This window comes from Rhinolophus ferrumequinum, chromosome 2, assembly GCF_004115265.2.
Source record: "Rhinolophus ferrumequinum isolate MPI-CBG mRhiFer1 chromosome 2, mRhiFer1_v1.p, whole genome shotgun sequence".
In the NCBI taxonomy this organism is placed as follows: domain Eukaryota; kingdom Metazoa; phylum Chordata; class Mammalia; order Chiroptera; family Rhinolophidae; genus Rhinolophus; species Rhinolophus ferrumequinum.
This window is the reverse complement of record NC_046285.1, coordinates 104,114,800-104,138,972: the sequence shown is the minus strand read 5'-3', so window position 1 is coordinate 104,138,972 and position 24,173 is coordinate 104,114,800. Positions and strand designations below refer to the sequence as shown.

Genomic DNA, 24,173 nt, shown 5'->3' with positions numbered 1-24,173 from the left:
CTCTCCACAGATATGTCTGAGTTTTCTGAGTGTTGCACTTCATACCAGTCATCCAGACTTAGCAAGCATGGTCATTTCTTCAGTTCCGATCAAGGCCAAAAAATCCCAACAAACAGCTAGCCTTACAGAATAAGACTGGAATGCACTAATTCATAAATTGTTGTCATTGTATCTACTCTGAACTTTATCTTATGTTACCTGTGAATATAATCCCACCAAAGTATGGTCTCAGGAGACTTATATTTTATGTAGAGAAAAAGACGAAAACCAAACTGAAATCTTTCCAGAAAAATACTGCAAAAGAATGTGTTGTTTCATGTTCTTAATTATCCATGTGTAGTTACATAAAATAAAGCACAGGTTTGTTTTAATGTCAATAGCTATCAATCTAAAGCGACATTTCTTCTGTTAGGTTTACTATGTCTTTGGCTGGTACAACAGAAACCTATGTAGATGAGTATTTCCCCAGTGTGGCCTTAGAAAACCCCAAGACATCAGCAGACTACAGGAGCAGCCCGAGCACAGCTGATCTTCCAAGGAACAGTAACGCTTCCGATAGGAGTGTCGATTACAGCAAATCTCAGTGTTCCTGTGGAAGTTTCAATTCTCACTATGATTATTCAGAAGACTTTGTTTCCGAGTGTTCAGAAACAGCTGTTAATAGAAGTTATTTAGAGAAACCTGTGGTGAAAGAAAAAAAGGAGAAGAAAAAATACAATGTTCATAAAATCTCCCAACTTAAAGGTAAGAAGCAAAATTTCCCACCCAAGACCAAATTTCTGGTTACAGTGACTTTATTATTTAGCACGCGAGTATTTGAAAGGGTCCATATTCAGTTTTATTATTTTTCCTTCTCGTATTATAAGTGAAATTTTCTAGAAGGGGTTAGGAAATAGAGAAATTGAGAATAACTACAAGATAACAGAAAGTTAGGCTTAAAATGTAAAGCCTAGCTGTCTTGCATGGCTTCACCTGCTGGAGCCTACTAGTGAGGTTAGTTCCATTTTTTAGTTAACAGGTGGCCTTGTTACAGAGTACCACAACGCTCGGATCTCATGGGCTTCTTGCCTTTCATCCCAGCTGAGGAATCATGGTTTGGATCATCAATGAAATGTAAATTCCTGTCTCAACACCCCAAGAAGATGGTCTCCAAGTCTGGTGAGGCATATCGGCAAAGATAATCATTTGAAACAGAGATGGTTCAAAAGGCTGTGGATGTCATTTCCTTGGGGATTTTTAGATGTATCAACATCATCAACTCCTACTGTCCAAATTGGAATTAGCTTGGTGATGGCCTTGATCTCCTCACTCTCTGCCTCCCCACCCAGACTGTGATGACTTCCTCCCATTTTAGGCAATCCTGGGCTTCTGAAGATTCTTTATGTTAGAACAGCTGCCGCTGTTTTCCATGTGACCTGCCATGAGTCACCACTTGGAGAATAATTAAGAGCTTGTGTAGGTGGGGCACATCTGTCACTCTCACCCACTATCTCTCACCCCCAGCCACTTCTGGATCATCTAGAATCTTCAGTTTCCGGTCTTCCTAGCTGTAAAGCAGGGATTCTGAATCTAAGACCCATGTCTGTGAACCCCATGAAATTTATGCATTTTTTGTGTGTTGATTTGCATTTGGGAACTTTTCTAGGAAGACGGACCCCATAGCTTTCACCAAATTCTCAAAGGTTAGAAGCCCCCTTTGTAGAAGCAGGGACCTCTACACCCACTGGCAAGGCCTATAACAGAAGATGAAAAGTCCAGTGCCTTCTCTCCAAGTGGGACTCTGTCAAAGGAAGTCTGTTTGTGGCATTTGGAAGTGGTCATTACAATAGAATATATATCCGGGTTGGGTTCTACACTTACACAATCCCTTAACTGCACTTGAACCCTGAAAACCAAACGTTTTCCATATCTTTGCCACCACAACTGACTTGGCAACAAAAACCCGACTTGAACTGACATGACACTGATCTTTATTTCCCTTAGTGTGAACAGTCATATCTATTTTGCTACAAAAATATTCTTTGATTCAAGTGTGCTGTCCCCAACCCTACTGGGATGGGAATACTGTGGGAAATACCATATATGCTCCATAAAAAATAAACTCCAAATTCAGAAACAGCCTGGCCTCAGGGGTTGATGACACAGGACCATGGAGCTCTCTGTATACATTTTATATTGAGTCTAGGCTTTGGTGGGCCTGTGCGAGAAGGCAGTTAGCATTTATAAAATGATTTCTACAAGAAATGAACTGCATTGTGAGTTCTAAGCACCTTATAATTTAACTTTTTAAAACTGAGTCCTCATTTATTTGTTCCACAGACATCTATTGGGTTCTTTATGCAAGATCATGTTCATAAATTGGGAGCAATCTAAATTAATTCAGCCATTTCACAGTGCACTAGATTTCTAAAGGGTGCTCTGTATGAACACTGAAATTATTTTAAACCAATCTTGGGTGCATCTTCCACTCAAATTTTATGTCCTTGAGGATCCTTGCACCAGTGTATCAAGAACTTAAAACAGTAGTTGTAACATCAAGCTTTGTCACAAAATGATAAAGTGTTTCCTTTGGCTTACCCTTTTATTCTTTTGTTCCCTTACAGTTCATGTTTTGCAAACATTTCCCAAAGAAATTTAAGCAGCAAGTACTTAGTATAATTCGAACCCAAAGCAAAGAGGCTTAATATTTTAGCCAGCGTAGCCCTTCTCAAGTGAATGTTCAATGTCTGTTCAGCTTTCTTGTCTACTGAAAGCAGATCTCTGACCTCAGGGGCTGGGAACACTGGATCAGAAATTACCAATACACATCCAGGATTCACTCAAGAATAATAACATCAGAGATCATTTTCAATTCCCATCTTAGAAAAGCAAATTTATGGCAGAAAACTATTTCATAGAGAAAAAATATGAGGAGGAAATGAGGACTTCAATTAGATAGGATTTTTGTTTTAGTTAAGTATTAGAGATTAAATCAATGTAAACATCAAGCAATTTATTTCTATAATTTGATTGTCAAATATTGGTCATTTCCTTCTTTTGTAGAAAAATGTACTTTCAGAATTCTTTCAATTATATATCCTTCTTTGATGTGTTTTGTCAACACAATGCCAAAACGTGTGATAGTCATTCAAAACATTGGTATACCAGAAGAGAAGTTGGTTTACTGCCTTCAATAGCTGGGACAACCTTTTGCCCTGCTGCCTTTAGTTGGTGTAGGTGGAAGAGGTGGAAGACCTAAATTAGTGTTGAGATACCCTCTCTGACAGACAGGCGTGGGAACTGTGGAGAACAGGAAGGGAAAAGGCCCTTTCTTTGACCTTCTTCTTACCCTGGTCCTTGGAGGAAGTGGGTCGTTATCTATTAAGGTGAAATACAGTGTAGACCTGGAAGAGAGAGAGAGAGAGAGACAGAGACAGAGACAGAGACAGAGAGAGACAGAGACAGAGAGACAGAGAGAGACAGAGAGAGAGAGAGAGAGAGAGAGAGAGAGAGAGAGAGAGAGAGAGAGAGAGAGAGAACCAACCTGGTGGAGGGCAGAGCCAGCAGGAACAAGTGAGAACACGGAGCTGAACCAGACTGAGGGCATGAAGGGTGCAGGAATGGAACAGGACAGTGAAACCAAAGAGGAAACCGACCAGGACAGGGGACTTGATGAGCCCTGGGAGGGCGAGGAAGGAAACCGCATGGGCAGAGAAGTGCGCTAGGAGGACAGGAGCGCTTTTGAAATGAGGGGTGTGGGGGGGAGGGCAACCCTGGGAGAACGGACCTAGGAAGGAGGGAGCTGGGGCCTGTGAAATGTGAGCGCAGTGAGCACGCTGCATTCTAAGCCCTGTGAAGCGTGCCTTTTTGGTTAACTATGGACTTACGTGTACATGTTTTTGGTAAATTAACTTAATTTGAGGAAGTGTTTTAACTTTGTGTTTTAAAAATTAGGTAGCCTAAGAGTGGTTTAATCATTCAGCTAAATTTGCCTTAATTGTGTGAAATGGGATAGAAATTGTAAGTTTTATCATTCTTATTATGTGTAGGTTAGGATAATGAAGTATAAAACCATTAGAGATTAAACCCTATTTCAGTTTTCTATAAGCTTCATAGTTATACAAGTATGCATGATGTATACAGTAGGAATTTATTCTCTACCACTCAAGTGCCAAGTGGTATATACACTTTCCTGAAGCAAACTGGCTCTCCTCTTCCACCCACCCACTAAAGTAGACAAGAAATTCCATCTCAGGTGTGTTTGGGGGATGGAGGACAAATGGAGGGCCTTCCACAGACAAGAACATGTGGGGAAGGGTCTCTGGTCCTTCCTTGTCATCACTTACGTGTTCCCTGTCCAAGCCCATGTGATGGTTAGAAGGCTAACGCCTCCTCTTTTCAAAGCACCCACGCCCCCTGGGCACATGCCTTCCCGGGCCCTGGCCAGTGCTCCTGTGGCCGTGAGGTTTAGTCCCCAGGCCCCAGCCATGCTGACTCTGCCCCCCTCCCATCACTGGAACACACACAAGACAAGGACACAAGCCTCCACTGCCCACATGACCCACCACCCGTCCTCCTTGTGGTCTCAGGGAACTCCCTCTCCTCTCCAGGGATCACACCACCCAAGAGCTAGAAGACATTACCAGTTAGAGGTCACGTTCAGCCATGCTAGGCAAGGCGCAGCGTGACAGCCACCACCCACTCGTTTTAATGCAGCCTGACCCACATCACCCGTGTTTAGGGCTACCCTAGCCAGTGCCCAAGCTATTCAAGAGGGCTGGACACAACCACAGGCACCTCTTCACTGGCCTTCTAGTAGGTGTCACAGAGTCTAGCCTGTTCTGCTTTCCAATTTTCAATGTGCTCAAAAGCCAATACCAAAATACTCCAACATTCAACCATAGCCCCTACTGAATTGTTACGGCGGGAAGTTAAGTAAATACCATTGGAAGCACAGTTGCAAAGGCAGCGTCAATTATCGAGGTGATACTGTGATGACAGTCAAATCCATGTGGTCTGTCATAGCCAAGATTCACATGCTTTATCCCCAGAAAGCACCCTGTTTCTTCTGTCCCAGCCAGAATCACCGTTCCCATTCCAAACATATTAAGCCGTGTCCCAGAGAATGTGTCCATACTTGGCCAGTAGCTTAAGATTAGGACCCCAGTGACGCTGGGCATGACGTTCCCTTCTCTCCCCATGGTGAGGACCAGATAGTTTAGATTCTAGAATCCAGATTCAGCCTCTCTTTCTCAGAATACAGACATTCTACTATGTACACATGCACACACAGATGTGCACATATACGTACATACATATCACACAAATGCACGTAGACATGAGGCTGTAGTGTAGGCACGCAGACCTGGGTTCTGTCTCACCACTTACTAGCTCTGTGCCCACTGACCTGTGACATTACTATGCATCAGTTTGTTCATCTTTAAAATGGGATGATAAAACAGTGATGTTATACATACATTTGACATACTCAATTTCAATTACACAAGCTTGCTGTAATATTGTTTAGATACTTTTTATTTAAAATGCCCTGCTCATAAGCCCCCTAACTATATTCAGTGTCCAGCAAAAGTAATGCAGGAAAAATTGTCTGTGTTGGATTTACTGAGAAATGGAATATCTGGATATATACTCCAAGTACTTGAATGCCTTTTTAAAAGGGTCTTTTTGAATAGATGAGATCTTCATATATACCGTTAGGTTCTAATGTTACACTCTACCCCATGATGTAATTGTTAGAAGGATTAAATCAGATAATCCATATAAAGCATTTAGTTCAATGTCTGCTATATGGTAATAAATGCCATTATCATGATTTTTAATGTAGCTTTTATAAAAGAAATTAGTACACCTTTCAGAATCAAAGAAGACCTGGTTTTCAATCCACTATGTCACTTTGTGGTTATGTAACCTTGGACAAACAACTTGAATTGTCTAGCTATAAAATAGACTACCACTGACCTTAAAGAATTAGGTTAAATGAGGTATCTATATATGAGCCTGTATATAAAGTACCTGGCCTAAGCATAGATATTCATTAAAGGTTAGTTCTTTTCCCTTTTAGTTTTCATTGAGTATGTAGATGTGTGTAAGGGGGTGTTATACATACATTCATATTTGCATATCTATCTATCTATCTATCTATCTATCTATCTATTACTAGTAAATTGGATTATCTGCTTACACAGGCCAGAAGGAAATCTCAGTTGGAAAAAAGCACAACTGGAATGCACCATTTTTAAATCCTAAAATCAATATGGTTACCCAAAGAAGAGATACTATGACTCATCACATCCTCTCAGCAAGGCTTAATAAGATTAAAGAACTAAAAAATGAATTAGCTGATATACATCGTAAATGGGAAGCCACAGTCATAGAAAACCAAATTTTGAAACAACTTCAGGTTAGGCACTTGAAAGCTATAGGCAAATACGAGAATTCACAAAATAATGTACCTCAGATTGTGGTTAAACATCAGAGTGAAGTAAAAAATTTAAGGCAGCTACTTAGGAAATCCAAGGAAGAGGAAAGAATTGTATCTAGGAAACTTAGAGAAACGGACAGCAAATTACTGAAGACTAAGGACGCCTTGCAGGCACTGCAGAAACTTTCTGAAGACAAAAATCTTGCAGAGAGAGAAGAACTTACTCAAAGATTGGCTACTCTTACGATAAAAATGGAGGCAAATGACAAAACAATACAGGTCTGTATTTCAGAGGCCTACAAATGTTAAGGTCCCAAACATTAAGATGGAGAGGGTGCATGTCCCTCCTGTGCCTGTGTGATGAAGCTCCGCAGGCCACCCTGACACTGTTGTCCCCTGGGGGGCACGGAGCGGGAGGGGGAGGCTTGAAGGAAAGACAGAAACAGTGCAGCACTGGAAAGGTTCCTTCCTTCAGTTGGAGTGTGCAGGCACTCATTCTACGGATAGGCTCTGTATCTGAAGGTGACCCTTCTCTAAGACAGCCCAGCTACCAGTGTTAGGGGAGACATTTCCCCATGTTGGTTGGGTTGGGTTTGAGCTGGTTTGGATTGGATGAAATCTGTCTTAGAAACTAACCCTCTACTTCAAACTGGTTACTAAAAGGCTACTTCCCTAAAAACCTAATGGCACATCTCTTCAGTCCCTCCCCTTGTATTCTCCTTCACCAGTTTGTCCAGTCACTACCACATAGATATTTCTGGTATTTTAGAAATAGTGATTTCCCCCAGATAATACTCCTGGGAACAGAGAATGGGGCAGGAGCTAAAATAATTGAAGACATGAATGGACTGATTTTCCTCAATGGTACATGGTTGTCCAAAGCTTGGGGATTCCATTCTAAGGAATGATTTGGGAGAACATCTTGATTATATTCAGAATTCTGTCTATTTTCTGACATTTAGTTTTTGGTCTCTATAGACATAAACATATGAATGGAATTAATTTGCTGTTTAATTCCTTAATACATGATGGCGAAAGGAGTATTTTCTATAATCTTGAAATAAGAAAATATCAAGTTCATTTCATCCACTTTTTTATGTTATTTCTTCTTTGGTAAAATCCTCCTCTATTTGCAAAGAGAAATTTCTCACATAAAATGGATGTGTGAGCTACAGAAAATAATCAGGGATCTTGTTTGCACCGGAGTGAGCAGCACACCAAGTTTCCCTTATTTGAGCCTTTCGGTAGTTAGCATATATTTATCATGCAAAAGGAAACGCATTTTTATCTCATCTACATATTTTTACATCTACATGTTTAAGTAGTTCATGTTTCTATATAAGGAAAACCAAAATTCAAGAACTAATGACTATTTTCTTATCAGAAGCACTTGGTTGCATGGGAAAATTCCGTTTGATTGTAGGGCAATTTGGTTAAGGGCAAAATGTTGGAGCGCCAAAACATGTAGGTACTTTTTTAACGTTAATATTTTATAGGGAGTGGGATTTTTAGTGATTATTTTATCCTTTTTGCTTACCATACTTCCCACTTTTCTTTAATGAGAAATTATTAATGTTATAATGGGAAAACCACACTTTATGAAGAAAAAAAAGGAAAAAGAAAGAAAAGCCCTTTAGCCAAGCCTCTGTCAAAGTCCCAATCAAACAGTTCTCCAATGAACTAGTTCTCATTCTAGAGAGAAGGCGATTATGCAACAAACAGCAAGTCCTATTGTAGAGGGTGGCCGTGCTGAATTAGCCCTCACACTGCCTTATAACTCGTCTGTGTGGGTGCAGCTCTGCGAGTCCCTGTTATAACTTCCAGTCTGTTACCAGAATCACAGTCCACAATTGTCTGCACTGGTGCGGGACAGCCCTTTAGAAAGAGAGGCGTGAGAGATTTTTGAAGAATGTAGCAGGTTATTGTCAAGCACCGCCATTTCGTTCACCATCATTTCCTTACAATGATGATGAAAAAAACAACACCGATTCCCAGCTGGGGCCCATGTCTGCCTGGGTTTCCTCCAGGGACTCCGATCTCCCGACACGCTCCAAAGCTGTGCACAGTAAATGAATCGGTGTGTCTGCCTTGTCCCAGGTAAGAGGGTATGGGTGTGTGAGTGGCCCTGCGATGGAAGGGCGTCCTGTCCGCTGAGCTGCCGGGAGAGGCGCCGGCCACCCACCACCCTGAACTGGCATAAGCAGGTTGGGAAAGAAGTCTCTTACTTATTTTTATTTATCTTTCTTAAATGTATGTATAACTAACATGTATTTCAATGTTTAATATTGAAAGTGTTTTGGATCTTTATTTAGACGTTTGGTGATGTTTTTTATGACCAGAGATATGCCATAGGAACTTAACTCTAATTTATAGTTTATATCAATTAGCCTGTGGTACATTGGCTTTATTATATGTCACAGTTTCCGAGAACCTATGCAAGACATTAAGTGAGGACTTACTGTACACTCTGCCAAGTTAGCAGAATACTTCATTTCAACAGAACTGCTTAGGTTTAAAGTATGGCATTGATGATATTTATTAATTTTCAGGATCTGTTCAAAAAAGATTTTTTTTTTATAGCAAATTCTAAAATGTGCAAATCATTAGGTTCAAACATATGATATTTATTCTCTCAAGTTTGGGTCTGGGATGTCTTTTGGCTTTTTGTGTGTGTGAGTGGTATATTATATTTAGTTCTAATATGTCCCCTATGCAGACCATCCACTAAAATTGCATTAAACATTTGTACTTTTCATAAGTGTAATTAGTTCCATTACAATAGAAGTGTTTAATAAAACTACACTGGTTACAGACTAGTTGAAATATATACTGATTGCAGAGCTTGGAGAAACAACTGAGGTTGAACAATAAAGCCTTCCATCGGCAGCTGGCCATCGAGAGCCAGAAGACTTCAGCAGCTCAAACAGCTAAGAACACCCTCCAAATGGAAGTGAAACACCTTCACCAACAACTTAAGGTACTTCTTTTAAAGCAAAATGTAACAAAATTTGTGAAATTCTGCTTCCCAAAATGTCAGAGCTACTTATGCCTATTATATCTTTTCATTATTTAACTTGAGGAATATGTTTCTCAAGTTACCTTTTTTTCCTACAATCATCTGAACAGATTGAGTATCTGAAATTACTATTAATAAAATGCGTTAACAGCCTGGTGAATGTGTACTGTAATTAGAAAACTTAAAGCTCTATTCTATTTATTAATAGGACTTCTTGTTATTTGTATTTCATCACATGAAGTAATATTACTGTATTTTATTAACATTTTAATGGAACCCAAAATAAGTTTTTAAACTTAAAAATTAACTTATAACATTAAAATATTTAGAGTAATCTTAGTGTCCCATAAATTTATTTTAAAGTCTCACTTGCAAATATTCTTGTCAAACTGTCCTTTAAAGAGTGCTTTAGGGGAGCGTTTGAGAGCTGCTCTCTGGCATATACCGTCAATTTGGCTCAACTAAACTTATAAAAATTCAGAAATAAATAAAAATAAGTGTGCTTTAAAAATGAAAATTAAAGATATTTTTTCAGACTTCTGCTATCTTTCTGCCTTCAAGATTTCTAAAATGTCCAACAAGTTGGAAAAGCTAGATAAATAAGATACTTAAGAAATATAGCTCTTCAAAGCCTCAACTAGTAAATCTAAGCTTGATTATTTAAGACATGAACTTTATTACTATGGGTGGCGAATTCAGATTTCCCAGGAGCCTTGAGAGCGCTCAGGGGCAGGGGAAGGATGTTAGGGAGAACATACAAATTCTCCCTTCATAAAGTGGGGAAAGAGTTGTTTCTTTCTTCTCTGGAGTCTCAGGAAACTACAGAGAAAAGAATATGCCAGAAAATGGACATGACTGTAGCAACCAGCTTAGCAACGGAACAGAAGAGGCTTCGAGACCCACTGGTTGAGGCAAACACACACACACACATGTGGAGACGCTATCAGGGAATTTTGAAATCAATGTTGTGCTTTCATATGCAGCCATATGCATATGAATAGTTTGCAGTCATTAAAAAGCAATTTTGACAGCAGAAATGCTTAATACTTAATGAAATACTTACAGAAAAGAAAATACATAATTCTATATATACAGTAAAATCCAAATTTATTTTTTTAGTATATGTGCTGCCGAAGCGAGCACCAAATTTATTTTTTAAAAGAAGAGTAGATATACCTTCACATGATGGATTTCTGTAGCTCTGTAAGAAGGAATGAGAAATCTATAGAGTAAAAGGGAATAATCTGCAGGATATTTTGATAAATGAAAACAAAGGAAGGCAGAGGAAAGTGTGTAGTATGCTACTATTTAAGAGAAGGGGGCAATACAAATATATCCACATATTTGCTTAGAGTTTTAAAAGAAAAACAAAAGTAGGATAACAATGGAAGTAGGAGGAGAATAGAGTAGAAGGGACCATTACAGAACCTAGATTTCTTGAATATCTTTTTGGTAGATTTAACTTTGGAACTATGTAAATATTTTTGCACAATTATGAAGCACAATGAAATGTAAAAAGAAATAGAAAAGCATTCCCTAAAAATCGGAAGTAACGTGAAAACTAGGAGCCGACTGTGTGCATTCCAGTTGTGACATAATGTCACCAAGACACCATTCCAAGCGACTTAAAACACATTCATTTTACTGCAGATGCCTAGTGAAATACATTCTTGGTGGCAGTGTTGTTATGTTATTTGGAGCCTGTTGTGTGTATCTTCCGGGATACGGCACATGATGAATGATGTTGGTGTCATCGAGAACTGGGATTTGGGGAACGAAAGAAAGAAAATACAGAAGAAAGAAAAGGTCAAATAAAAATCCAGTAGTCCTGATTGTGAATTGAAGTGCAAATATGAGTTTATGATATATGTTATCTTTAAAAATACATACATATTTCTTAATGTGACCAACGCAGTAGCAATACGTACCCCTAGTACCCAGATTATGGTCTTCAAATTCCATACCCCACTAAAAAGAACCAAGGCGCCTTACAAAAATTCTAGGTCTGGAGCATGAAATGTACTGTGTGAGCTGGGACATATTATCATCCAAAAGCAAGGAAACTATATGAAGGAGACTCAGGAGCCATGTAGAATAGATTATTACTGGCCCAAGATGGGGCAATCTGAGCATCAGTAACCTGACTGCATGGATTGAAACTTTTCAAATACATATAAATCCAAAAGTTCATAATGATACTTAAAAAAAACAAAAAAAACATCTCAGTGATTAGTCACCTTTAGAAGATACCAGGGAACCCGCACACTATTTCAGAAACTGGTAATAGAGGAAAAGAAACAATTATTTTTACCTTTCCTATACTCAGAGTAATCAAATAGTTGTGAGGCGGGAACAGCCTCCTTATAAAAGCATTTCATCTGGGTGGTGAACACACAATATGGTATGTAGATGATGTATTACAGAACTGTACACCTGAAATCTATGTAAACTGACTCACAATTGTCACCCCAATAAACTTTAATTTATCAAAATAAAAGCATTTCAATTAGTAATGAAGAAGGAATGATAGCATTAGAATATCACTATTTTGGAGCTCCTAATGAATGATTGGATCTAAGCAATGATCATCCACGGCTGCGAGCATCACAAAAGAGAAACCACCAGATACGGACTTCCTGACTGATGTACACACCACCACCTGTGGAGTATTCTTGCCCCCAAAACTGTACCTAGATCTGCTTAAATATGTAGACCTAACTACCAACTTAAAAGAAACACAGGTGGCAGGGGAACCTGATAAACAACATCTCAGGGGATCTAATCAGCAACATCAGATTGTGGGAAACTCTACAACACAAACAACCCAGTTTCTACAACAAATAAATAGCAAAGAGAAACAAATAAGAGTTGAGGATGGAAACTTATAGATTAAAAGAAGCTATGAGAAAAATTCAACTAAAAAACAACCCAATTCAAAAATTGCCAAAGGACTTAAATATACATTTTTCCAAACAAAATATATGAACAGCCAATAAGCACATGAAAAGATGCTCAACGGATCATTCGAGAAATACAAATCAAAACTGAAGTGAGATACCAGTTCATACCCATTAGGATGGCTACTATTAAAAAAAAAGTGTTGGCAAGGATGTGGAGAAATTGTAGCCCTTACAAACTGTTGGTGAGAATGTAAAGTGGTATAGCCACTATGGAAAACAGTATGGCAGTTCCTCGAAAAATTTAAAATACATATGATCCAGCAATCCCACTTCTAGGTACATACCCAAAAGAACTGAAAACAGGGTCTCAAAGATATTTGTGCACCCATGTTCATAGCAGCATTATTCACAATAGCCAAAAAGTGGAAGAAACCCAAGTATCCACTACAAATGGATAAGTGAAATGTGGTACACAGACACACACACACACAAACACACACACAGTGGAATTTTAGTCTTAAAAAGGAAGGAGATTCTGACACATGCTACAACATGGATGAACCTGGAGGACATTATGAAATAAGCCAGTCACAGAAGAACAAATACTGTATGACTCCACTTAACTGAAGTAACTAGAGTGGTCAAATTCATCAAAATACAAAGTGGAATGGAGGTTACTAGGGGACAGTGGGAGAGAGAAGGGGAGTTGTTTAATGTACAGAATTTCAGTTTTCCAAGATGAAAAGAGTTATGGGGATGGATGGTGGTGATGGTGGTACAATAATGTATTTAATACCACTGAATTGTACACTTAAAAATGATTAAAATGGTGAATTTTATGTTACATGCATTTTACCACAATAAAAAAAAAACCACACCAATGGATTGTACACTTTGTAAGGGTGAATTGTTTGGTACATGAATTATATCAATAAAGCTGTAAACAAAGTTTTAAAGATGAAGAGACATTAATCTCAGTGTTCTGGACCTTGTTTGAATCTTGATTCAAACTTTTTAAAAACCCTTACAGGACATTTGGAAAAATGTGGAACAAACTGGATGTTTGATATTAAGGAATTATTATTGATTTTTTTGGTAAGCATAATGTTGCTATTGTGGTTAGGTTTTAAAAGGGGTGCCCTTGTCTGTTACAGATGCATACTGAGTATTTACAGATTAAACGATATGATGTCTAGGATTTGCCTCAAAACAATCCACAGCTAGGGAGTGAACTCAGAGAGGGTGGGCGTGTGGAGGGAAACTGACGGGCATGAACTAACTGTTCATTAGCGAAGCTGGTTCATTGGTTCTGTGCCGTTCTCTCTACTTTTGTATATTTTTGGTATTTTTTATAAAATTTTTCAAAGAGAAAAATTATGTTTTGTGCTTTAAGAAGGAGTTGAAATGAGATCAAGAAGATGGGCTAAATACACGCTTTTCATCCCTTCCTGCCAAAAGTCATGGAAATGACAGAAAACATACTTTTAAAGTAACAACCCATATACCCAGGAAGGATACCACGATTGTGCCAGTACTGCCAAAGAATTTCTGGAAGATGAAAAGCAGGGTTTTTTTCATTTTTTGTCTTTGTTTTTGTTTGGATTGATAGAGAAACGAGACAGAGATAATCACAACACAGAAAAAAATGCTGGAAAGGTAATAGGAACAGGGACAAACCATGCTCAGAATCAAGGCAGGTGACCAGCAGAGCTTGGGGCAGCCATCCTTGGCTTTGATGGAAGCAATGTCCTCAGACCCAGCAGTGCATTAGTCATTTAGGGAACTGTGAAAACTCCACTGCCCTGCCACACCCAAACCTATGAAATAGCATCTCCAGGGGTGGCCCAGGCATCGGCAGATCTACTGTAGTCACGAGAGGTAGTTGCCTGAAACTACATTCACCCACAGGTAAATAGGGTTCCTGCCTTGGGCTAAGAAAGACATTGTTCACTCTGGCCTCAACTGTTAGCATGACAGACTGCATCGAACTTTCTTCCCTTCAAAAGCCCCCATGGAAGTCATCAGGAAAAGACTCCTAGAGAAAATCAACATACAATAGCAGAGAGAACTAGGGCAAGTCATCAGCAGACATAGAACTCTGGGTACATTTACTGAAGACGGAAAGGGGGTACAGGCATTATATGGATGAGCCAGAGCAGAGGCCACAGCAGGAGGGGCTTGCAGAGGCGTTTGTCCTGCAGTAGGCAGGTTTGGAGGACCGGAGGCGCTTGAGCCCTGGGGATCCACCCCTCAGCTTCACCTGCCTGCCCTCCTCAATGGGCTCGCACAGCATCTGACAACCCAGCTTTGGCCACCAGGCCAAAAGTCTGTGGTTCCTCCCCTGGAAAGTGAAAGAAGTGCTTGCGAAGAAACAGGGCAACTGGTGTAAATGCCAGGATCCCAGGGTAAAGCCCTTTAAATAAACTCTGGAATTTGGGAGTCACTCCGTCAAATGACTCCCCTCAAAGTGAAGCCTGACAATCAGCAAGTCCCTCTGATGTCCCCAGAGCCAGCCTGCCTTCCCATTCAAGAATGAAGCCCCCCAAGGAAATGAGCTCCCACACAACACAGCAGATAAATCATTAATCCAGCTCTTCCTTCTTAATTATGTCCAGGCAACCTGATCTACGAAGCAAGCACAAGAAAAATAAGAGGAACCGCTGACCCCAAGGGTTTCGTTTACTATCCCAGGACAGAAGACATTTATCCATAAAATAAGAATGTTATGAAAATGGAAAAAAATCAGAAAACAAGTGAAAATTAAATCATGATTGCCAGCATACAAAATTCAAGAGTTAGAACATAAAGAAAATCTAGGGATATTGAGGAAATCTCCCAAAAACAAAGAGCCAAAAGACAGATGAAAAGTATACAGAAGAAATGCTCGTATTTCATTTTTCCCGCCATGCTTAGATTAAATGTGCGGACTTTTGTTAAAGCAGGCTGTCTAAATCACATTTGGGAGGGATAGCTATTTTAATGAGTATTATAATTAGAAAGTTGAATTCTTATCAAATGAATTTCAAGGACTGACCTGAAAAAAAAAGAAAAGAAAAAAACGTGGAAGATAAATACGACACAGGGGAAGTGTGTTATACAGAGTAATTTAAAACAACCCATTGTCATTTCCCACCATTCTGTCAGTAAAGCTGTAGTTGCTTCCTGCGTTCAGGAAATACTCCTGCCTTCCACCAGTCCTGTTCCATCTGGAAAGATGAGATTGCCTTTTATGCTTCGTGGTCATCCCTCGTACCGATCCAAGCGGAAGAGGAATGGAAACATTAAGGATGTTTTAGAATCCTGACTGTTCTAGTTACTGTGGCTGCAAAACATGTAACTCCGCAGTTTAGTGACCTCAGAATGACATCACTGATGTTGTTCATGAACCTACAGTTTGGGCGGGGCTTGTTCATCAGGGATGGTTCGTCTCTGCTGCTCCCGGCATCAAGTGAGGTGGTTCGAAGGCTGGGGGCTGGGATAATCTCTAGTGTCACTCATACGTCTGTAGTTGGTGCCAACTGACAGCGGAGATCTTAGCTGGGGTGTTGGCCCTACACGCAGCACAGCCATGTGGTGTGGGCTTCCTCACACCATGCCATGGGGCCGGGTTCCAAGGAGGAGAGAGAGAGAGAGGAGAGACTCCATCACACAGCATCACTCCCGCCTCCAAGTATCAAGACAGCATGAGGGGCAGAGCATAGACGTCATAGACGTCACCTCCGGACGGGAGTCACAAGGTTCTGGAAGAGCGTAGGGAACCAGAAATACTGCTGTCGCAATTTGAGGAAAACACCATGTGTCACATAAACACATGTGATTAACAAGTGATTAACACTTGATCATAATGAGCTTGGGAGGGTATGGTCCCAAAGATCCCAATATCTATTTCTGTACCACGAAACTCATTTCAAAGTCATCCAACACCACGTCTCGGCCCTGCTCCATTTCTAGAGTGTAGATGGATGTCAGCCTTCCGCAGCTCCCAGCTGACATCCAGGCGGCCAGCCTGCCAAAGCAGCGGTGTCTATCAGATGTTGTTCCCGACCTACCCTTTTGGACGCCATCCACACTGACCTCAATATGGGTCCACACCAAACTCGACTCCCCTTTAACTCTGGCCTGGTAGCCTCTGAGCTTGTAAGTCGTCTTTCCTACATTCCACAAACATTCCAAGAGCGTTCCCACATGTGGGTTTTCTTTCTGATTGTTCCACCTGATTTCTGATTGAACTCAACCACACCAGAATCCTAGGTTGTGCCCTGAACCTGTGGTCTTCCACTGTGGGCCCAGCTCGGTGGTGGGTTCCCAGACTTACATCGGCGTTCCCAGCATGCAGAACTGTCCTTCCTGGCCCTTCCTCTTGAGCCCGGCCATCCCTGCACAAGCCACCTCAGTCAGCACTCGTGGGTCTGCCTCCTTCCTGCTCTAGGCTGCTGAAGTCCACACTGATTGAGGATCCAGACCAAATCAGAAGATGTAACTGAATTTTCCAGATAATCAGAACTTGGCCCTCTAAAACATCAGAATCTTTCTTGTCTCTCCCCCACCCCCACCCGAGCCCCCTTCCTTCTGGGCCTTCCTCCCTAATCAGACAGTGGGAGACGCCCTTAATTCATATGCCCATCTCTATTTGACTATGGTTTTGACTAAATCTCGGTGGTCTTGAGTCTCACAGGCTTGCCTCTTGATGTACATGTAAGAAGGGGTGTTTGGTATTTAATTAAATCTTTTCTTTTTTTTCCCCCTCATCAAGCCACCAGGATTTCAAATCTTTTGTGTTGCCAAGACTTTAGAAAGTCGCTCATGAGACTGAAAGCTGAACAATGATGTCTTTGTCGTAGACTCTCCCCACCCTGCACGGCTGTCTAAATGCCACCCTGCCTGGTAGAATGTTCTGTGTGGATGGAAACATCCGTCTTTACTGTCTAGTACTGTGGTCACCAGTCACATGTAAAATGGGTAGTGTGACTGAGGGCTGAATTTTTCATTTTACTTTAATTAGTTTAAATCACAACGTGGCTAGTGGCCAGTATATTGTACCATGCAAAAGTATGATGAAGTTCATGGCACAGGCCCCAGGGAGAGAAAAAAGTAAAAGAAGCTGGCTCGGAACCTTTTCAAAAATATCGTCCCCATCATAATGACATTCTGTTAAAATGTACTTTTTGATGTCAGGAATCATATGTAATGATATGCTCTATTTCTGTTTCTACTAGAATTATAAATTTTATTCAAAGAGTGCAGAACTCACTTAAATCGCTTTTTAGAAGAAATCAAGGTTGTTAAAAGCAAATATTTATAGAAAAATCGGTATTGTGGTTCTCTTTAGGAGAAGGATCGAGAGCTTGAAATTAAAAACATCTATGCTAATCGGATACTTAGAAATTTACATGACAAAGAAGATTATCCCAAAGGTATGTTTTCGTTATTTTTGCTCAAAATCTATTAAGTATCTAGTCAGATTTTCCTAACTTGTATCACCAAAATAATGGATATTCTAAAAAATCATTTTATCAGGCGTTGGAACACATTTTGTGATTCTAAGGAGAATAATGAAACTGTGCTATGGTTGAGCAGCCAGAAAAAAATAGAAATTCTTTCCCATCTTTCCATCTTCTGCTCAGTCCTGTACGTTCTTTCTTCTGGAGGAATGAGAGAATGGTTCAGGTTGAAGCAAATGTCTGCCAAATACTGAACTTCCTAAGAATTTCTACTAGTCAGTGCATGGATTTTAAATCCACTTCATTTAGGTAGAGTTCACCTCACTGCAATGCGCCCATTTCAAGTGTGCACGCCAATGGGTTTTTTATGAAGGCTTACAGCCATGTAACCACCCACCCAGACAATGACCTGTTCCATCTCCTCGGAAGCTCCCTCGTGCCCCCTTGGCAGTCAGTAGTCTCCATCCCTGACCTGAGGCAATCACCAAGTCCCTCTGTCCCAGCAGCTCAGTCTGCCTGTGCTGGAATTTCATTTCAGTGGAATCGTAAGTGGCTCTTCTTTTGCACTGGGCTTCTTGTGTCCAGCATAATGTTTCTGAGATTCACCCACATCGCTGTGCTACGGTCAATCATTTGTACCTTTTGATTGCCGAGTAGTGTTTCTTCCTCCAAAACAGGATGTACGGATTTTCCGCCCCACAAGATCTCCCAGCAAAACATTCTGCTGAGAACAGGGACAATAGGAACACTCACCCTTATTTAGTAGAAGTAACGATGTGTTTACTTTTAAACACAACCTCCTCACGTCCTTGCCTTCGTTTGCCTCTGGTTTGTTATCCAGAATAACAGCCAGCAGAGATGATGATATGATGAAATCAACCATGGGGTCATTTAAATGGGACAGTCCTTCAGGGAAGGGGTCCTCTGGATTTCACAGCTATGCCCCCAGCCCGGGCCACCTAACCGTCAGTGAGCAGGGGCTCCCACAGGCAATGGCGGCGCTTGCTGTCACACAGGGGCTCCCACACAGGCGATGGCGGCGGCGCTTGCTGTCACCCAGGGGCTACCACAGGCGATGACGGCGGCGCTTGCTGTCACACAGGGGCTCCCACAGGTGATGACAGTGGCGCTTGCTGTCACACGGGCTCTCACAGGCGATGGCAGCGCTTGCTGTCACACTGGCATGTCTAGTTTTGGATCCCATCTGCAAGCAGGGCCAGCTGTGTCCTCCAACACCGACCCATCCTAAAGCCTGCTTGCTTTGGACTCTACTACTGTGACAGGCATAACCTTGGTGGCCCCAAAATAAGACAAAACAAGTGAAATGGGGAGGGGGGCTGAAAGTGACAAATGTTATACATAGATTGAAAATTTTTAGAAAATACCTACTGTACTTCGTTTTACTACATTGTAGACCAAATCAATATTGCTTCCAAATGTATGTTTCTTATATAAAATGTGTCTGTTCTGTAGTTTCTTCAACAAAATCAATACAAGCAGACAGGAAAAGTGTTTTATTTACAACTATGAGACACCAGGAAACCCAAAAATCAGAAGACGGTCCCTGTTTGACAACTAAGGTACAGAAAACTTGAAATCTTACCATATCTAATTAAACATATCTTTACAAAAATAAACTAGGCTATAAATAGTCACTTGTTCTATACAAAAAGTGTATTCATTGAATAGAAGACAATTTAAAATAATCTGTACCCCTCAAAAAAATGTGTTTTGCCTCTTTTCTAAATTATAGGGTAAAAAGACAAAAGGAAACACTGGTCATAAAGAAAAATCAACTGACATCGTCCATGCAATTCCTCATAAAGAAAAATCAACTGACATCGTCCATGCGACTCCTCATAAAGAAAAATCAACTGACATCGTCCATGCAATTCCTCATAAAGAAAAATCAACTGACATCGTCCATGCGATTCCTCACTATGTCAGTAACCCACCAAACCAAGAGGATTCCAAGAGAAAATATGAAAGTAACTTTAACAACTTTTATAATTCTTTATTCTTACTTGATTTTTGTAAGTTGCAAATTACTATACACATGTATAAAAGTAGACATAAAACACATATACAGTTTAAAGAGTGATTATAAAACCAACACGGGTAGCCCCTCCCCTGCTTAGGAAACAGGACATCAGTGTCCCCTAGAACACGTTATGGGCCCTTTGTAAACACATTCCCTCCCTGCCCACCAGAAACATCCACAATCTTCAATTTTCCGCCAGTCATTCCCTGGCTTTCCCCACAACTCCCTATCCTTGTATGTATCTTTAAACGTGTGCAGTTCTGAAAACCTGAGGAGCAAACCCAAACCCACTGAGTAAAGGGCAGCATTGCCACCAGTGAAAACTAACTGCAGACAACCAGGCAGAGAAAAGCTGAGAGGCCCCAGCTTCAGCTCCCCAGAATGGAAAGGGGCCCAGTCAGGCCAGGATCCTGCACCATCCTCGGCGTAGAGAAGCCATCCACCCAGCACCTGACTGGGGAGCTCTGTGAGTCCAGGTCCAGGAAAGGGTTTCTGGGGGAGTGAGCTGCTCAGCAATCCTGTTCTGAGATCACCTGAGCTCACCTCCAGCTCTCAGAATGCTTCTGTGGGGCGAAGTAGACAACGCAGCCAACCCACGCTGCAGTGGTGACAGGGAGGGCAAACCTTCACCAGCATGGGCCCAGGGCCCACTCACCTGGCATTCGGTGCCAGGGTCCCGGTACTGCCAGCCCTTAATCCTTAAGGCTCTTTGCCTCTGGTCTGGTTGCTCTCTGCTTCCGGTGCACAGCTGTCATTCTGGTATCTCCTTCACCACTTCTCTGGAGGTTCCTGTCACACCCCAACCCCTCAGTCTACTGGGCCTTCTGTTTCCTAAACCATGTCCTCTTCTTTCTTGGAAAATGCCGTCATGTCTACCAGCTTCTTAAGAATGGGTGCGTGTAAGGTAAATTTGTGTACCTTTCATCTGGAAAATATCATTATTCTACCCTTCTATGTAATAATTGGCTAGAAAGAAAATTCTAGGTTGGAGACCATTTTCCTTCATAATTTTTAAGACACTGCCTCATTGTCTTCATGTTCAATTATTGCTAAATAATTGTGCGGATGAAACCCCACACAGCTGGTAGGAAAGAACAGTCACTTAAGAACATTTTCCCTGTCAGGGCATTTCATCTACCTCATTCTTTACTACAACCGTCCAGAATTCCACAGGCGACACACACCATCATTTATTTACCTATGAGCCGTCTGACAGACATTTGGTATGTTTCACTGTTACTAAACCATGCTGCAGTAAACATCCTCGTACTACGATCTCTGTGAGGTTTAGTCCTAGAAGTGTGGAGTTGAGTCTAAGAGCGTGTTTGCTTAAAATTTTGACAGATACTGCCAAACTGCCATCCAAATAAAGCTATACCGATTTACACACCCACCAATGGGGAACAAAAGGTCCAACTTCCCCGTATTCTCTCCAGCTTTGGAAATCACTTGCCAATTGGATGGATGAAAAATATTCTAATTGTTTTGACTGGCTCTACATCCAGTTAGGGGTGTTTGAACATCTACTAATAACTTATTAACAAATTGTAGTTTTTTTATGAATGTCATTTTTCTTTTGGTTTCTTAAGTCTCATTTATTTGGTATGTTCTAGTAGAATATAACATTTTATGCTTGTTAATAGCACCTTTTCTATATTGTAGTGTTGCATGCATTTATTTTCTTACCCTGTTTGTCTTTTTAATGTGCTTGTCAGGAGGTGTAAATAAGTATGGTAAACATGCATGCCATCCTGAAATAAAAGTCCATTTTAAAGATCGCTAAACTGAGTGTTTTTCTAATATAGACTTATCAAAGGAAGAGGAACATTTGGAAGTACAGCCACCTCTGGAGAATACTGGAAGACAAGGAGACAAAAAAGAAGATCAAGAAAAGAAAACCACTTTAGCAAAAGAAGAACAGGAAGTACCACCAAAAAGAATCCAAGTCATTCATCCTGAAAGGGAAGGCCACCAGGAACATGATACAGTAAAAGAAAAGTTTCAAAGAAGCCTACAAATAAATGACATGGATGAGATACCTAGTAAAAATGCTGCTCCAAATACCAAAATACCCCCCAAACAAAGAAAGCATTATTCATTCACAGAAGCTATTGAAAATTTGCATAATGGTCTTCCTGCTTCCGGGGGACCAGCCAATCACGGTACCTCCAAAAGCAATCACGGTCCGGGCAAACATTGCAGGGAAGGGGAAGACCTGAAGCCAGAGCACAGCGGGTACCAGCCCTCTTTTGGTAAGCCTTCCAGAACAAGAGCAAAGGACACCACTTTCAGAGACAAGAAGAGCAGTCTAATGGAAGAGCTCTTTGGATCAGGTTGTGTCTTTAAAGATGACCAAACAAGCACTGCGATCATTAAAGGATCTGAGGAGACTTTGAAAAGTAAGAGGATGCATCATTTATCTCCTAATCAGGCCTCCTCCAGCCATGCTTTTGGAGATTCGAAAGTAACTGTGGTAAATTCTATTAAGTCATCTTCACCTACAGAAGAAAAAACCGAAATAATTATTTGAATAAAATCAATATTCTAATACATTCTGATATTCTGGTTCTTTTGCTCCTTTAATCTCATAATTTGTGTGTGTGTGTGTGTGTGTGTGTGTGTGTGTTCAGTACTTAAATTCACTGGATGATTAAGGCTTTGTTTTATTGCTAATCTAATTCTTAAAATCCATTGTATATTAGACAATGACGTTTCAAATACGAAATCACGTATTTTTCCTACAACTGAAACACGTCCATTATTTTTGGAAGAGCAATTTATTATATGCCTTTAATCTTCTATGGTACTCCGTAGCTCGTAAATCTATGCTAGTCAACGCAAGATACACACATCTCATACATATAAGAATTTTATCAGCAATCAAATTGTGTTCTAACTTAAAAACATGGAGGCAGCTTGGAAAGGGTGATCAGAAGACTATTTTAAAAAATAAATTACAAAAAACTGATTATGAAGCTTGGTTTTATGAAAATTATTTTTGTGTTCTCTTATTCAGCTAAACTGGGCATCTAATATCCTGCCTTTGTGGGTGACACTTACCTCATATACACCTAAGATTCAATATTTTTTAATTTATATTTGTTGCATACCTGTACCTTGACCTTTTTCTCTTAATCTTTTTAACAAAAAGCATATACCATGTTTCCCCAAAAATAAGACCTACCCGTACAATCAGCTGTAATGCATCCTTTAGAGCACAAATTAATATAAGGCCCGGTCTTATTTTAATATAAGACCTGGCCTAATACAACATAATATATATAACATAATATCATATCATATCATATATCATATAATGTAACATAATATTAGTACCAGGTCTTATATAAGACCAGGTCTTATATTAATTTTTGCTCCAAAAGACACATTAGAGCTGTTTGTCCAGCTAGGTCTTACTTTCGGGGAAACACAGTAGGTATAATTAGTGTCCCCTCAAGTTAGCTGCTTAGTCCCAAATAATATATTAATTATATTTAGAATATTTTATTTAGGACTATACAAAGGGGCTTTGTATAGTCCTAAATAAAACAGGGATATTAACATATTCCCAATGTTAATTAGTTAACTTACTTTCATTTATTTATAAAAGCAACTTATTTATAATTTAGATAATACTATCCAAAGATGTTTATGGGTTGGTGTATAATATTAACACACTTTTAAAAACTGAGAATAGAAAATAAACTTTAAAAAGGGATCACAGGTCATGGTGGGAAAAGAACTGTATTAAAACCAAAGAGGAGATAAATACTATAATTGCCATAAACTTTAATCTTTATAAAAACTACAGTGGAAAAAAAGAGAGAAGGAAGGAGAGTAGGGGGCAAGAGGGAGCATGGAGAGTTAGAATTCTCATAGGCTTATACAGGGAAATACACAGATGAATATGAAATGACAAGTGCCTAGCCCTACATTCTGGAGAAATTTACTGAAAGGATTCTTCGAAATGGTATAATATTACAACATCTATTGCTGCTTTACAGCAGATGGAGGATTTTTCAAGGGATCTTTTCTTATGCCTGCCCCACAACAAAAACACAAATCATAACATTAAATCAGAGCTATTGAAAAGTGCTTCTGTAGAAAACTACTTAATAAAAATATAATCTAAGCCTGTTACTTTCTAGTCATCTAATTAAGATTATTTTTTAAATTGTAGCTTAGGAAAAGTTACAGGGTAATAAATGTAAATGCTGACTTTTTCTCTGAGGAAAGAGATTGTGGCCAATTTTTCATTTAGTTTTTTTTTTTTAATTTATTGGGGTGACAATTGTTAGTAAAATTACATAGATTTCAGGTGTACAATTCTGTATTACATCATATATAAATCCCA

At 40.0% G+C, this 24,173-nt stretch overlaps 2 protein-coding genes across 2 annotated transcripts in view; one reads left to right on the top strand and one right to left on the bottom strand.

Annotated features, from left to right (window-relative positions):
* LCA5L (lebercilin LCA5 like) lies at nucleotides 1-22,911 on the top strand. Its single transcript, XM_033128296.1, has 8 exons — nucleotides 1-744; nucleotides 6,186-6,700; nucleotides 9,261-9,398; nucleotides 17,667-17,751; nucleotides 19,252-19,358; nucleotides 19,532-19,579; nucleotides 19,697-19,766; nucleotides 21,625-22,911. The coding sequence occupies exons 1-8, from the start codon at nucleotides 420-422 to the stop codon at nucleotides 22,347-22,349; spliced, it is 2,013 nt and encodes a 670-aa protein (XP_032984187.1). The 5' UTR covers nucleotides 1-419; the 3' UTR covers nucleotides 22,350-22,911.
* The window catches only part of GET1 (guided entry of tail-anchored proteins factor 1), a 39,108-nt gene continuing 15,486 nt past the window's right edge, over nucleotides 552-24,173 (bottom strand). The window contains exon 5 of the mRNA XM_033128337.1: nucleotides 552-681. Within this exon, the coding sequence (XP_032984228.1) occupies nucleotides 668-681 (14 nt within the window). The 3' untranslated portion in view covers nucleotides 552-667. The remainder of the gene's footprint in view (nucleotides 682-24,173) is intronic.